Below are 12,181 nucleotides of genomic sequence, written 5' to 3' on the forward strand. Positions count from 1 at the left end.
ACACACACTTTTTGTGATCTTTACAAAAGCTGTGTATGTCATAGAGAAATAGGGCAAGATGCCCTTCATAAACCTATTTCCCAGAGATGGCTATTAACAAGTTAACATGTATCTTCTAGGTTTTTTTTCCTCTGCTTGTACTTACTCTTCTGTAACTTTATTTCCATGCCACTACATGCAGATCTGTTTTGTTTTAATGGTTCCATGCATTCCACTCTATGGATTAATTGTGATTTGTTTCAGTAAGCATTTTCATTAATCAGTGGATATTTACATGGTTTCTCAGGGTCTGTTTAAGGAAAGAAATCAGAGTGGCTTCCTCTGGCAAAGAGCTGATTTGTATCACTGATATCCAGTTGGTTAGATTAGGACAATACCCTTTACTTCCAGTAATAAATTTGGTGGCTCCCTGGTAATTCAGAACGTGTCTGTCTTCCAGTCACACCCCCAGCCTGCAGTCTCTCTGCATCTGCAGCCTGGCCTACACAGAAGCAGGACAGACAGTAATCAATATCATGGGCATCGGTGTGGACACCATCGACATGGTCATGGCTGCTCAGCCCCGCAGGTAGGCCTTCCTCTCCACCTTCCCCATGTGTCTTTATCATGCCCGCATGTTGTAAGAACTGGAGCATAAGAAAGACAACCTGTTCTTCCTAGGATGTAGCCTCTGTATAACCTACTGGCTGCTGTGTAGACTGGCACACAGCAAAGGGAGCTGAGTGCACCTCCTCTCTCCTAGTTTGGACTGGGGCCTCTAGAGCTGTTGAACTCTGGGACTGTTGGAATCTCATTCATGAGAGCACATGTGTTGCGAATGAAGTCATGTTGTCTGAATCAACTTTGGTTTCCATTTGGCACCCTAGCGATGGGGCAGAGGGCCAGGGCCAGGGCCAGCTGCTGATCAAGACAGTGAAATTGGCGTTCTCCGTCACCAACAATGTCATTCGGCTGAAACCGCCTTCTAATGTGGTGTCCCCTCTGGAACAGGCTCTCACACAGCATGGTATGTATTTTTCTTCTAATCAGCAGCATTTCTGCCCGTAAGTACATACTGCAGACTGTGTTTTAGAGGTCAACAGTATTTTTGAAATTCGGTAATGATCACCAGTTGGACTTAGAAATAACACTGTGTCATACTTCATGTCTGCTTCCCAGTGGTGATAGAATAATAGTAAAGAATACATGTTCAGAGTATCTCGGTTAAAATTCTGGCTCCAGCCAGCTTTGACCTTGGGCACCTTATTTTAACAACTGCCTCAGATTTCTCGTCTATAAAATGGGGATGGTCATAGTATCTACCTTGTAAGATCATAATGAACATTCAGTTGCTGCCTGTAAAACCTGGTACCTAGTTAGTGTTGACTGTTATTACTCTTTGGCTTTAAACTACTCATTTAATCTCTTTGGGACCCAGTTTCCTTATTTTCAAGTAGGCATTTGGACCTCATCTATGACCTGTTTCTAGCTATATCATTTTGGGATTATTGAATGATTTTTTGCATTTAGTGCCATGTTGTATATAATGGGATGTCTTTTTTCCTAACCTGTTTGTTAAAAGACTATTTTCTAAAAAGTGTATCTAATTCTGCTCTTAATGTATTGGACTGAGCTGCTGCTGCTAACTCACTTCAGTCGTGTCCGACTCTGTGCGACCCCATAGAGGGCAGCCCACCAGGCTCCCCCTTCTCTGGGATTCTCCAGGCAAGATCACTGGAGTGGGTTGCCATTTCCTTCTCCAATGCATGAAAGTGAAAAGTGAAAGTGAAGTCGCTCAGTCCTGTCTGACTCTTAGCGACCCCATGGACTGCAGCCTACCAGGCTCCTCCGTCCATGGGATTTTCCAGGCAAGAGTACTGGAGTGGGGTGCCATTGCCTTCTCCAATTGGACTGAGCTATTTACCCCCAATCCTGCCTGTCCCCTTGGCTACTGAAGAAAGAGAATGACAGGGCCACCTGCATCCGCTTGGGCCCTCCAAGTACTCGAGAGTAAATTCCTTCATGTATGTGAGCTTTCTGAACAGAAACCTCTCCTAAGAGCTTGAGCTAGGCATACTTTGCTGTCTGAACTGTTTCCTGTACTTCTTCAGGTGCCCATGGGAACAACCTTATTGCTGTTCTTGCCAAATACATCTACCACAAACACGACCCAGCTCTGCCTCGTCTTGCCATCCAGCTGCTGAAACGTCTGGCCACGGTAGGATCCCACCTAACAAGTCCAAGCCACAGAAAACGGACTTTGTGCTTGAGAATAGTGTTTCTTCTAAGAGATGTAACTGACTTGGACTTTTAAAGTGATGTACCTATAGACACACACTCACTCACACGCACTTTTTTTTCCTGATTATGAAAGACATACATGCTCATTTAAAATATTTGTTTAAATGTTACAGATAAACTTTTACAGAAAATTAAGGTCTCCTCTAATATCTCCTCATTCTAAGAATTCCTGTGAGCAGATTGGTACATATTGCTCCAGGTTTCTTTTTATCCATGCTTATGTATTAAAGGATGTTTAGTGTGAGCTTTTGTTCTTTTCCAAAGCAGAATTCCACGATACATACAGTTTTGTGACTAGCTTTCTTCACTTAACACCACATCCTGCAGCCTTGCCATATGGGCACACTGGGATCTACCTCATTCTCTAATTCTTGTGTGGCATGCCATAGCATGGATGGGTCCTAATTTATTTAGGCTATTTTCTGTCTTACTGTTAAATAGTGCTGTAGTGAACATTCCTATCCACAGAACTCTGTAAACTTTTGTTTACAATTCCTAAAAATTAGTTAGATATTAATGAACATTTAAATTTCTATTAGATATTTTGAAATTAGCCTCCAGAAAGGATGTAACAGTTTATACTCCTAGAACCTAAGTCTCATATCCTTGCCACAGTGACTTCACCACTTTTTTAATCTTTGCTAATCTAATAGGCAAATCAGTGTTATCTTTTTTAAAAAACTTTACATTTATTTAACCGTGAGAGAGGTTATGCATCTTTTTATGTTGATTACTATTTTCTCTGGGAATCATGGGGCATCTTTTGCTATAGTTTAGTGTGATGTCCCTTTTGGCCCAGACCTGTCCATCTGGATATTTCCCTCTCTGGCATTTTCCAAGAGTTCCTCAGCACCTTTCTGCAGATGCCTATTGCGGTTTTTCTGGAGGTGGAGCTCTACCTGTGTGTCCTGGTCTCCCCCAGGTGGCCCCCATGTCAGTGTATGCCTGCCTGGGCAGTGATGCGGCTGCCATCCGAGACGCCTTCCTGACCCGACTGCAGAGCAAGATTGAGGATATGCGCATCAAAGTCATGATTCTGGAATTCCTCACGGTTGCTGTAGAGACGCAGCCAGGCCTCATTGAGCTGTTTCTGAATCTGGAGGTGAAGGATGGCAGCGATGGCTCCAAGGTGAGCCGGCACCTGGGATCAAGCTGGGAGATGGCCCTCTGGGAGGCGGGTGCTGGACTCTCTGGGTCCGGCTGTGGGCCGAAGCTGTGGGCCGAAGCTGTGGGCCTGAGCTCTCACTGTCCCTCCGCAGGAATTCAGCCTGGGGGTGTGGAGCTGTCTCCACGCGGTGCTGGAGCTGATCGGTTCCCAGCAGCAGGACCGCTACTGGTGCCCCCCACTGCTGCACCGGGCAGCCATCGCCTTTTTGCACGCCCTGTGGCAGGACCGGCGGGACAGTGCCATGCTGGTCCTCAGAACCAAGTGAGTTTGACTCCAGAAATTACTCAGTCTCTGGAGTGTGTGTCCTTGTCTATAAGATGAGGGGGCAGTCATTCTGGGAGGTTTGTTGTGAGAGGTCATGCTTAAAAGTGCTTCGTGCTTGGGTTATTTTGTGGGAGTTACTCTTTTTTTAAAGCTGCCCCAGCAGGTGTAATCTTTACTCTGATGTGTTTACCTTAGAGTTCCTACCTTTCAAGTTCCCACCTTCTGCCAACCCCCAAAGCCGTTGCTCATAAGAAACAGTAGTCAGATGAGGGTGACTTGCTCGAGCCATTGAACTGAATGGAACACGCTTTACTCTGGGGTCCCTGTTTTGTCCATGGAACAGCTTTCTGTTTATGTATTATAGTATGAACAGGTGACCTATGCAGCAGATGTTAGGGTTGGAACTGAGAAAACGTGGAGGTGACCACCAAGGGGAGGTGGAAAGAGGAGAAAAAGGACTGTATGAGGGAAAGTGTGATTTCTGCCATGTATTTTCTTTTCAGACCCAAGTTTTGGGAGAATCTAACGAGTCCGCTATTTGGTACTCTTTCTCCTCCCTCGGAAACATCTGAGGTGAGTGCTGAAGGGAGGGACAGTGGTGGAGAGGCCCTGGGAGTGAAGGCTGGGCTGAGATTGGGCTGTGGAAAATGTCTACCCCCACCTGACTAAATGACCAGCACGTTTTCTTCACCTGGTACTTCTTTCTCAGAGAAGCACTTGTCTCCTCTCCTTTGAAGTCTTGCTTTGGGAAGGAGGGTAGCATGCCCTGCTCTGTTGCTGGCTCTGTGGTCCCCACTCACTTCGAGACACTGGACCTGACGCTTCTGCTCTTGCAAGTTAGATGCCCACTCGATAGGGAACGTGCTTTCTTGTTTGCTAGTGCCGGTCCCTGTTCTGTCCCACGTGGGAGGGAGGGGCCCCAGGGGAGAGGTTCTCACGACTCTCTGCTCTCCCCCTCCACAGCCCAGTATCCTGGAAACCTGTGCCCTAATCATGAAGATAATTTGCTTGGAGATATACTATGTAGTTAAGTGAGTCCTTCCTTTCCCCTTTTGAGACTTTAATCAGAGGTTTGTGGCGGGGGGACCCATGGAGTCTACTGCTGAGGGCGTGGCTGTATGAGCCCAGACAGAGGAGAGAGCTGGTTTGGAGCCATTTCTGGAGGGCCACTGATCCGTGTCCTTGGCCAGTCCATTGATGGCATTTATGATTGTCAGAAAGAGTGATTGTGAAGCAGACTCCTTGTGCTCGGGATTTTATGGAGAAGGAACCCTGGAAAAGGCCTCAGCCTAACCCATTATGTTGAGCAAGAAGTGTGAGCCCCACACACTGGAGCTGATCTGGAGCCGTCTGCCTTTAAGCCCATGTGAGGTTGCTTTCTCTGCCTCAACAAGGGTCAGTGCCCGTCACACTCCCGTCGGCTTTTCTGCTAACCATAGGTTTTATTTTTCTCCCAACACCCTAGGGGCTCATTAGACCAATCATTAAAAGATACACTCAAGAAATTTTCCAGCGAGAAGCGCTTTGCCTACTGGTCGGGGTATGTCAAGTCCTTGGCGGTTCACATGGCCGACACAGAGGGCAGCAGCTGCACCTCCCTGGTAGAGTATCAGATGCTGGTCTCTGCCTGGAGGATGTTTCTCATCATTGCCACCAGTCACGTAAGAACCTCCTGGGGCGAGTTTTGGCTTTGGTATCCTAGCAACAATATGCTGGGATGCTTAGCAGATACAGCCCCTTGGGCTAAAGAATGGTCAGGGTTTTTCTCTGAGAGCTAAAATGTAACAGGTTCTGTGCCAAATGTGGGGTGCTTGGACACTTTTTGGCCAGCAAGGGGCCCTTAAGGAAAGTGCAGAGAAGGCATTATTTAAATCCCTTCAGATGTTCATAAAAGCCTCCCTTAGCTACCTTTGTGGATCTAGCTAGGTCTTGGAGACCCCTTCCGTCATCCACTTCTTGTGCACATGGATAATTGCCTCTCAACTGTGTGCCCTGGGGACGCTGGGTATATATATTTGTTGACTGGTCAGCAGGTAGCTATAATGGCTGCAGCAGTACCCTCTAGGGAACAGTGGTTTTCGTTGGCTCTAGAAACTGCATTCCCTGGTGTTCTTATAAAAAGATCAGAGGCCATTGTCTCTGAAGTGTGTCTACAGAGCATTGGTTTTTAGCGAGTTGAAGTTTGGGAAGAATTTGCATTTTTCCTTGGCTTCTTTTGTGTGTGCTTTGACAACATCTTGCTGTATAGAAAGGACTTGATATTGACGTGTTTTGCCCTAGGGAATCCAAATTAGTATCTTGACTTTTATAACTTCAGCTAAACAGATACTTTTTGTTCCAGGCACACTCTTACATCTTCCATGACTTGTTCCCTAGTGCCTGACTGTCCACAGCCTTGGAGGTGGGCTGTGCCACGGTGGTTTTGGACCCCTGATACTATAGACACACCAAAAGCGTCAGACGTCTCTGGGGAACTTTATGTGTCAGCTTTTAGGTCCGAACGGGGCAGCAGTTCTTGAATCGCAGTTCTGAAAATCCCACCAACATCTTTTCCCCTAGGAAGCCTATTTTGGTTTTGTCTAGGGTATTGATCATCTTTTCATCCATTTAATAGATATTAGTGGAATGCTTACTGTATGCCAGGCACTGGGATAACAGCAGTGAATAAGGTAGATATAGTCTTTGATTTCACATGGGGTGGCCCATGAGAGAGGTACATTGTAAACAAATTTACAAAGGAATATAGTTCGGGATTGTGGTATTTCACGGTGAAGGAAATAACTCAGATGCTATGGTAGGGAATGCTGAAGGAGGGTAGGAGTAGTCAGGAGGCCCTCTAAGGAAGTACTGTTCACACTGAGGCCCGAGTGTGTGAGGAGACTTCTAGATGATGCTCTGGGCAGGCAGAGTCAACAGGTGCAGAGGCCCAGAAATGGGAAGAGCTCAGCCTTTTCACGGAGGAGGAAGGGGGCCAGTAGCGTTGGAGTCGAATGAGCGCAGTGGGGATGATACCAAAATCAGGTGGACCAGATCCTCGGGGGTGCCCAGGCCTCGTGGAGCATTTGGTGTTTCCAGAAGGGTTGCCCTGGGAAGCCTCAAAAGGTCTGAGCAGAAGAAGGACGTTGTTGGGGAGGATATGAATGAACCTAGCCCTCTGGTTCTGACCATGGCTAAAGAGGACCCGGAAATATCAGGGCCCTTGAGTCTCATTTTAACCAAGGAGACAGTGACCAGTTGCCTGACAGAGGACCCCATCTTTCTTGGCTTCTGAAGTCTGGGAAGTTTTCCTCACTGACCTTTCCTTCCTGTCCCTTTGCAGGCGGAGATAACGCACCTGACAGACTCTGCAGTGCGTCGCCAGCTCTTTCTTGACGTGCTCGAGGGGACCAAGGCGTTAGTAAGTGTGTCTGGGAGAGTTCCTGTTCCTCCCAGGGAGATGGCTTCCGCAGTCAAATAGCAGCTCCTAAGCCTATAGCTGTGCGAGTGGTCAGATCACTCAGGCGGCCCGAGGCTGTGGTGCCAGGCGGAGGTCCGCTACTGCCGGGCCAGCCCCTGGCCTCTTACCCGTGCTCACTCTCGTGAGTGCACTGCTGGGAGAGAGAGGGTCGGGGCCGCAGCGGCCTGTGTGCGGTGCTCCCAGCCTCCCGGGGCGTCAGCCCCCAGGATGCTGACTGTGCCATCTCCCCTCAGCTCCTCGTCCCTACCTCCGTGAACTGCCTCCGCCTCGGCTCCATGACGTGCACCCTGCTGCTTATTCTCCTCCGGCAGTGGAAAAGGTGAGTCAGGCGAGGAGAGGCAGCCTCTCCCACCGTCCTCACCGGCCCCACCTCGGGTTTCGGGACAGAAGCAGACCTCTGATGAGAGGCGTGCTGCCCCACGGGCATCCTGAGGGGATCGGGCCGTGTGTGGCCTTTCTGTGAGGTGTGTTCCACCCCCTTCTCCACTCTGCGCTGTCTCTAGAGAGTTAGGGTCTGTGGATGAAATCCTCGGGCCCCTGACGGAGATCCTGGAGGGAGTGCTGCAGGCAGACCAGCAGCTTATGGAGAAGACCAAGGCCAAGGTGTTCTCAGCGTTCATCACGGTGCTGCAGATGAAGGAGATGAGCGGTGAGGGGCGGGAAGGGGTGAGGGGCAAGCCTTCCTCCATGTCAGAGCTGGGGTTGTTCTCTGAAGCTCGAGTTTTCAGTCCTGGGCTCTCGTCTTCAGGAAAGCTCTTTGTCTCCTCCCCTCCCACTGGCTGACGCACTTCCTCTTAGCACCCTGCGCTCGCAGCCACCTGCCTGGAACAGACGTGTTGGGTAGCCTGACAGAGTCCCCTCCTGTGTCCTTTGCAGTGAATGACATCCCCCAGTACTCCCAGCTGGTGCTGAACGTCTGTGAGACCCTTCAGGAAGAGGTGATCGCACTTTTCGACCACACCCGCCACAGCCTGGCGGCGGGCAGTGCCACCGAGGACAAGGACAGCATGGAGACCGACGACTGCTCCCGGCTCCGGCACAAGGACCAGCGGGACGGGGTGAGGGGGCGCCTGGGAATCGGTGTGTCCTCCACTCGCATCCCCGGTTGTGAACTGCTGCCTCCTCTGGGCCAGGGCCAGGGGTGGTGAGTGAACAAGACAGTCACAGCCTGACAGGGAAAGTTAAGAAACCAGATCGTGCGACATGTGTCAAATTCTGTTGTGGCAAGTGTCGCAGGGGTGGAACACAGAGAGAGGGTGCCCCGTGGGGTTCTCACCTCATACAGGGATTCGGAGAGAAAGCACCCTTTCAGCAGTGCCTGGGCATTGGTAGAGCCGGCAGGCCACGGGGGCAGGGGGATTTGGGGAGCAAGAACCGTGTGTGCTGAGCTGTGGGTGAGAATCACATGGTGTGAGCCAGGGTCAAGTGAGGCCTGGAGAGCCGGAGGCTGGATGACCGGCGGCAGCCTTGCCAGGGTCTTTATTCTGGGTGCTAAGTGAAACAGAAAACCACGGAAGGATTCTAAGTAAGGGAGAAAAATGATGAGATTTGTATGTTAGAAAGCCTGTTGGATGTATTAATTATACAGAAGAGTGTTTATCAAGCTGTGGGTCAGGACCTATTCATGAATCTTGGCTCATTTGGTTATAACCAGCATTTTCTAAATGAAGTAGAATAAACTATAGAAGAAAATAGCTTACTTTGCAGGGGATAAAGGTAGCTACTTTTTAGTGAAAACATGTAAGTATGCATATACTGCAGCGCAGTATGGATTACTCTGGGGGGCTCATGGCCATTAAGTGTGAAAAGCCACTGGGCTGAAGAACAGAGTAGAGAGGATCTGGAGAGAAGGAGGGACCGTTTGGGAGGTGAGAGCGATTGTGCAGTTAGAGGGGAGCTCGCTTTGGCCCCACATGGCGTGGGCGACCTGTTCCTCTCTGCCTCCCCTGGCACCACCTCCTTCCCTCTCACCGTCTCTGCCCCTGGGCCCAGCAGGTCTGTGTCCTGGGCCTGCACCTGGCCAAGGAGCTGTGTGAGGTGGATGAGGACGGGGACTCGTGGCTGCAGGTGACCCGCCGGCTCCCCATCCTGCCGACCCTCTTCACCACCTTGGAGGTGAGCCTGCGCGTGAAGCAGAACCTGCACTTCACCGAGGCGGCGCTGCACCTGCTCCTCACGCTGGCCCGCACCCAGCAGGTAGGCGCAGGCAGAGGAGCGGCTGGGCTTGTGCCAGTGGGTGCTGACGCGGCCGGGGTTCTCCCAGCCCAGGAGCCCCCCCGCCCGGGTGGCTGCAGTGACAGCGCCCGTCCCCTCTTGCACCCCCCCCGCAGGGGGCCACAGCCGTGGCCGGGGCCGGCGTCACCCAGAGCATTTGCTTGCCTCTCCTGAGTGTGTACCAGCTCAGCGCCAACGGGACAGTGCAGGTGAGTGCCAGGGCCTGCCCTGCCTCCCCAGGCCCCTTGGTGCTGTCACTGGGCCTGGAAGTTGCTTTCCTGAGGGGCCTGGTTAAGGCACCAAGAATACAGAAGCTTCCCCACCCTTGCGCTGACCGCTAGCAAGAGAAACGCACGCAGTTAGTTAGTGCCCAGCCTGAACCTGGAGCCTCGGCTTCTCGTATCTCTGGTGCTCTTTCCGCGTAACGCCTGACCTCGGACCCTCTCTGACCTTGCTGGCGCCCCTTCCAGGAGCTTTTCTCCTCAAAGGAGCCAGGCTTCCTTAGCTGCTGGGTTGCAGGCAGGCCCCAAGGTCCCTGTCAGCTGGTTCCTGGGCCCGTGTCATGATCCTGTCTGCCGTTTGTGTCTCAGACACCCGGCACCTCTCGGAAGTCCCTGGACGCCCCCTCTTGGCCTGGCGTCTACCGTCTCTCCATGTCCTTGATGGAGCGGCTCCTCAAAACCCTGCGCTACAACTTCCTGACCGAGGCCCTGGACTTCGTGGGGGTTCACCAGGAGCGGACCTTACAGGTGAGGGGCTGCCAGCATCTTTGGGGTCAGGACTTGGGGTTCAAGGGTGTCTGGGCTCCTCAGAACTGAGTGTGGGTGCTCCCACTTCTGAGGTGCCATGAGGACTGCTGGCTGACAGGCCCCGCAGAGGAAGGGGAGTGGTCTGGGATCAGCTCAGACAGGAGCCTCTTCATCTAGCCACCTGTCATGCTGTCGCCTCAGCGTTTGAGGGCCCAGGACTCCCCTTCCCGCAGCAGGGCTGAGTCACCCCACCCTTTCCTATGTCCCTCCCAGTGCCTCAATGCCGTGAGGACGGTGCAGAGTCTGGCGTGCCTGGAGGAGGCTGACCACACCGTGGGCTTCCTCCTACAGCTCTCCAGCTTCAGGAAGGAGTGGCACTTCCACCTGCCTCAGCTCATGCGGGATGTCCAGGTGCGGCCTGAGACCAGCTTTTTGGAGGGTCTGGGGAAAGGTTCAGGGAGAACAGGGCAGGGCGTGAAGGGCAGGCCTGTTCCTGGAACGTGGCCATTTCTTTGGTAGCACAGGTTTGGGTTCACCTTGCTTCCTCTGCAGCGAAGTGTTGCCTCCATAGCATAGGGCAGCCTTACAGGGTGAGAACCTGGGCTCTGGCGTAGACCCTGGCTCACATCCCTTAGTGCAGGACTGAAATGGGGCCAGCTGGAGGAGCAGGCGGGGAGGAGCACAGGCTCCACTGTCAGGCTGTGCTTGTGTGACCTTGGCCAGGTCACTTCCCTTCTCTCCTTCGTCTCACCGTTTTCTTTTTCTATAAAACGGGAAAACTTTCCTCGTCTAACCAATTTACTTAGGACTTTATACCGTGCCTGGTTTCCAGCTGGGTCTCGGAAACCATCCAGGCATCTGTTGACCCAAGAGTCTTGTTGAGCGTGCTTGGTGGCTGTGAGGTTTGGGGCTGGAGGTCGCAGGGAGTTGTGGGGGGCGCGGGAGAAGTGTGTGGTTTCTGGTAGCACCCCGCTGGGTAGGTCTGGTCGGCTGCCTGGGGCCGCCCTGTGGATCCCTCCCTCTCTCCTGTGCCACAGGTGAACCTCGGCTACCTGTGCCAGGCCTGCACCTCCCTCCTGCACAGCCGCAAGATGCTGCAGCACTACCTGCAGGTAAGCTGGCCCCCGCGCGCGGCCCGCCCCGGGCGGCCTTGCCCCAGCTCCTCCGCGCTCCAGCGCTCTGTTGTCTCCTCCCCCTCCCCCCGCCAGAACAAAAATGGGGAGGGCATCCCCTCAGCTGTCGCCCCCCGAGCTCAGCGGCCACCCACAGCTGCCCCGGCTGCCCCCTCCTGCTCCTCCTCCAAGCAGCCTGCTCCCGACACGGAGGCCTCGGAACAGCGGGCCTTGCGCACCGTCCAGTATGGCCTCCTGAGGATCCTCAGCAGGACCCTGGCCGCCCTGCGCCGCTTCACCCCCGACGTCTGCCAGGTCCTGCTGGATCAGGTACCCCACCCCGCACCCCCAGCCTCCACGGAGCCTTCGGGGCTCCTCTCTGCGCCCAGAGGTGCCTGGGGATCTTGCCCTCCGTCAGTCTCATCTTGCTTTGCAGTCCCTGGACCTTGCTGAGTACAGCTTCCTGTTTGCCCTGAGCTTCACCACTCCCACTTTTGACTCTGAAGGGGCCCCCTCCTTCGGGACCCTTCTGGCCACCGTGAATGTGGCCCTGAACATGCTTGGAGAGGTAAGTTGGGTTTGTCTGACCCCTCACCCCAGGCCTTCCTCCCAGCTTCCCACCATCTAACCACCACCTTGGGCCTGTGTACCACCTGAGCTGACTTGTAAGAACTAGTGAGTTATTGCGTAGCTGATAAAATCGCCTAGCGTAGGTCCTGTGAAATGGGGAGGTCTCAGTGGGTTGGAGTTGTTACTACTACCTCATTTTTTTTAACCCCCATTTCTCTTTCTCCAGCTGGACAAGAAAAAGGAGCCTCTCACCCAGGCTGTGGGGCTCAGCACACAAGCAGAAGGGACCAGAACTTTGAAGTGAGAAAGCCCTCCTGGACCTTGGTTGGGGGCTGGGGTGGTCTTGGGCCGGCTCTCCTGGATCCGC

General features: G+C 52.6%; 1 protein-coding gene across 3 annotated transcripts in view; it reads left to right on the forward strand.

The window, feature by feature from the left end:
• NUP188 (nucleoporin 188) overlaps window positions 1–12,181 on the forward strand; it is a 42,830-nt gene that overhangs the window by 29,737 nt on the left and 912 nt on the right. Inside the window, exons 23-42 of one of the 3 annotated variants that reach the window (XM_025261803.3) lie at window positions 440–568; window positions 867–1,006; window positions 2,091–2,197; window positions 3,203–3,409; window positions 3,540–3,709; window positions 4,216–4,285; window positions 4,676–4,743; window positions 5,178–5,373; window positions 7,032–7,109; window positions 7,403–7,488; window positions 7,673–7,818; window positions 8,046–8,227; window positions 9,165–9,365; window positions 9,500–9,592; window positions 9,974–10,132; window positions 10,406–10,543; window positions 11,170–11,244; window positions 11,341–11,574; window positions 11,663–11,812; window positions 12,041–12,114. In XM_025261803.3, coding sequence (XP_025117588.2) covers window positions 440–568; window positions 867–1,006; window positions 2,091–2,197; window positions 3,203–3,409; window positions 3,540–3,709; window positions 4,216–4,285; window positions 4,676–4,743; window positions 5,178–5,373; window positions 7,032–7,109; window positions 7,403–7,488; window positions 7,673–7,818; window positions 8,046–8,227; window positions 9,165–9,365; window positions 9,500–9,592; window positions 9,974–10,132; window positions 10,406–10,543; window positions 11,170–11,244; window positions 11,341–11,574; window positions 11,663–11,812; window positions 12,041–12,114 — 2,703 coding nt within the window. The remainder of the gene's footprint in view (window positions 1–439; window positions 569–866; window positions 1,007–2,090; window positions 2,198–3,202; window positions 3,410–3,539; window positions 3,710–4,215; window positions 4,286–4,675; window positions 4,744–5,177; window positions 5,374–7,031; window positions 7,110–7,402; window positions 7,489–7,672; window positions 7,819–8,045; window positions 8,228–9,164; window positions 9,366–9,499; window positions 9,593–9,973; window positions 10,133–10,405; window positions 10,544–11,169; window positions 11,245–11,340; window positions 11,575–11,662; window positions 11,813–12,040; window positions 12,115–12,181) is intronic. The other 2 variants (XM_025261804.3, XM_025261805.3) reach the window with 2 other exon arrangements.

This window comes from Bubalus bubalis, chromosome 12, assembly GCF_019923935.1.
Source record: "Bubalus bubalis isolate 160015118507 breed Murrah chromosome 12, NDDB_SH_1, whole genome shotgun sequence".
In the NCBI taxonomy this organism is placed as follows: Eukaryota; Metazoa; Chordata; class Mammalia; order Artiodactyla; family Bovidae; genus Bubalus; species Bubalus bubalis.